The 1,384-nt window shown below is 64.2% G+C and overlaps 1 protein-coding gene across 6 annotated transcripts in view; it reads left to right on the top strand.

Moving 5' to 3' along the window:
- Window positions 1-445: 445 nt before the first annotated feature.
- Window positions 446-1,384, top strand: part of ESRP1 (epithelial splicing regulatory protein 1) — a 54,715-nt gene continuing 53,776 nt past the window's right edge. For 5 of the 6 annotated variants that reach the window (XM_004697470.3, XM_045285922.1, XM_045285929.1 and 2 more), the window contains exons 1-2: window positions 463-594; window positions 1,094-1,222. In XM_004697470.3, the coding sequence (XP_004697527.1) occupies window positions 463-594; window positions 1,094-1,222 (261 nt within the window). Of the gene's footprint in view, window positions 595-1,093; window positions 1,223-1,384 lie in introns of all 6 variants that reach the window. The other variant, XM_004697469.2, reaches the window with a different exon arrangement.

Here is a 1,384-nt window from a genome sequence, read left to right as displayed (position 1 = left end):
AAGAGGCCTCCTCCCCCCGGGCTGCCACGTCGTGGTTCGAAGGAGCCAATGGGCCGGCGCCGCCAGGTGTCTCTTACCTGCACCACGTGGGGGAGGGGGCGGGCAGGTAGAGCCATATCCCAAAACAGAAAAGCTTTCAGCCATTGCGCGCGCCTCCAGGAGGTGCAGCCAGGCTCCCGGCTTTTAGCGTAGACGCGCAGGCAATTGAACACAGAAAGGGAAGGCCTCCTGCGTCCTCCTTCCCACCCCCCTTCCTGCCCTGGGTGTGGAGCACGGGCCAGGTGTGGGCTTGGGTGGTTGGTTACCGCCTTTTTGCACCAGCGGCGGCGAGGGGGGTGGGGGGGTGGGCGCGCTTTCTTTTCTCTGCAAAGAGCTTGAGCTCCGGTTCTTTAGTTTTCGCTTCCACCCCACCTCACCGCCTCCCGACCCCCCTCCTCCTCCTCCCCCTCCCCACCTCTCGTCATGACGGCGTCTCCGGATTACTTGGTGGTGCTTTTTGGGGTCACTGCTGGGGCCACTGGGGCCAAACTGGGCTCGGATGAGAAGGAACTGATCCTGCTGGTATGGAAAGTGGTGGATCTGGCTAACAAGAAGGTATTCCCTCCACGTTTTCTTGTCTGGTTGGTTGGTTGCAAGGCATGGGGCGAGAAGTTTGTTGTGGAAGTTTGGGGGGAGGAGGTGTCGGTAAACAAGTGCCCGCTTGCTCACTCTGGGGAGGCCGGACCCGAGGCCTAGGGCATCCCGAGTAAAACCAAACTTGTGGGCCAGCCGCTCTGAAGCCATTTCTGACCTCCGAAATCTGACTCAGGTGGGAGGGCGGCGCCGCGGAGCCAGGTATTTTGCCCATCCGGGGACGCGAAGCTGAGCCAGGGTGGGTTCAAGTGGGTCCCAGCACCCACTTGAAGGGCCTTTACGACTTGATCCGGGTGGGGGTGGGGCGGGGGCCGAGGCGCCGGCTGGAGCACCTGGATTCGGCTGCCGCACCAACCCTCCGCGAGGCGCGGGCCGGCCGGGCAGGGGAACGGAGCAAGAGGGCGCAGGAGGGAGGCGCCCGAATTAATTGAGGGGTAACTGACTTCTGCTCGCCCTGGAGGTCGGACAGTTGCACGAAGTACTAGTTAGACCGGATCAGTTGGAACTGACGGAGGATTGCAAAGAAGAAACCAAGATCGACGCCGAGAGCCTGCCCTCCGCGCCGCAGCTGGACCAAGCCCTCCGACAGGTGACAGCCTCGGGCTACGCCGCCTACCCGCACCGGCGCAGGGCGGGCGGACGCCCTCCCCACTCTGCCCAGCCCCACCAGGTCCCACACCATCACGGGGCGTCCACGCACACCTCCCGGGGCGGAGGGTGGCGACACGCCGGGCGCGTGGGTGGGAACTTT

Source organism: Echinops telfairi, unplaced genomic scaffold (genome assembly GCF_000313985.2).
Source record: "Echinops telfairi isolate 266 unplaced genomic scaffold, ASM31398v2 ScPeMD7_1;HRSCAF=3_0, whole genome shotgun sequence".
NCBI classification, from domain to species: Eukaryota; Metazoa; Chordata; class Mammalia; order Afrosoricida; family Tenrecidae; genus Echinops; species Echinops telfairi.
Note: the sequence above shows the minus strand (reverse complement) of the source record. Positions and strands in the feature narration are given on the sequence as shown.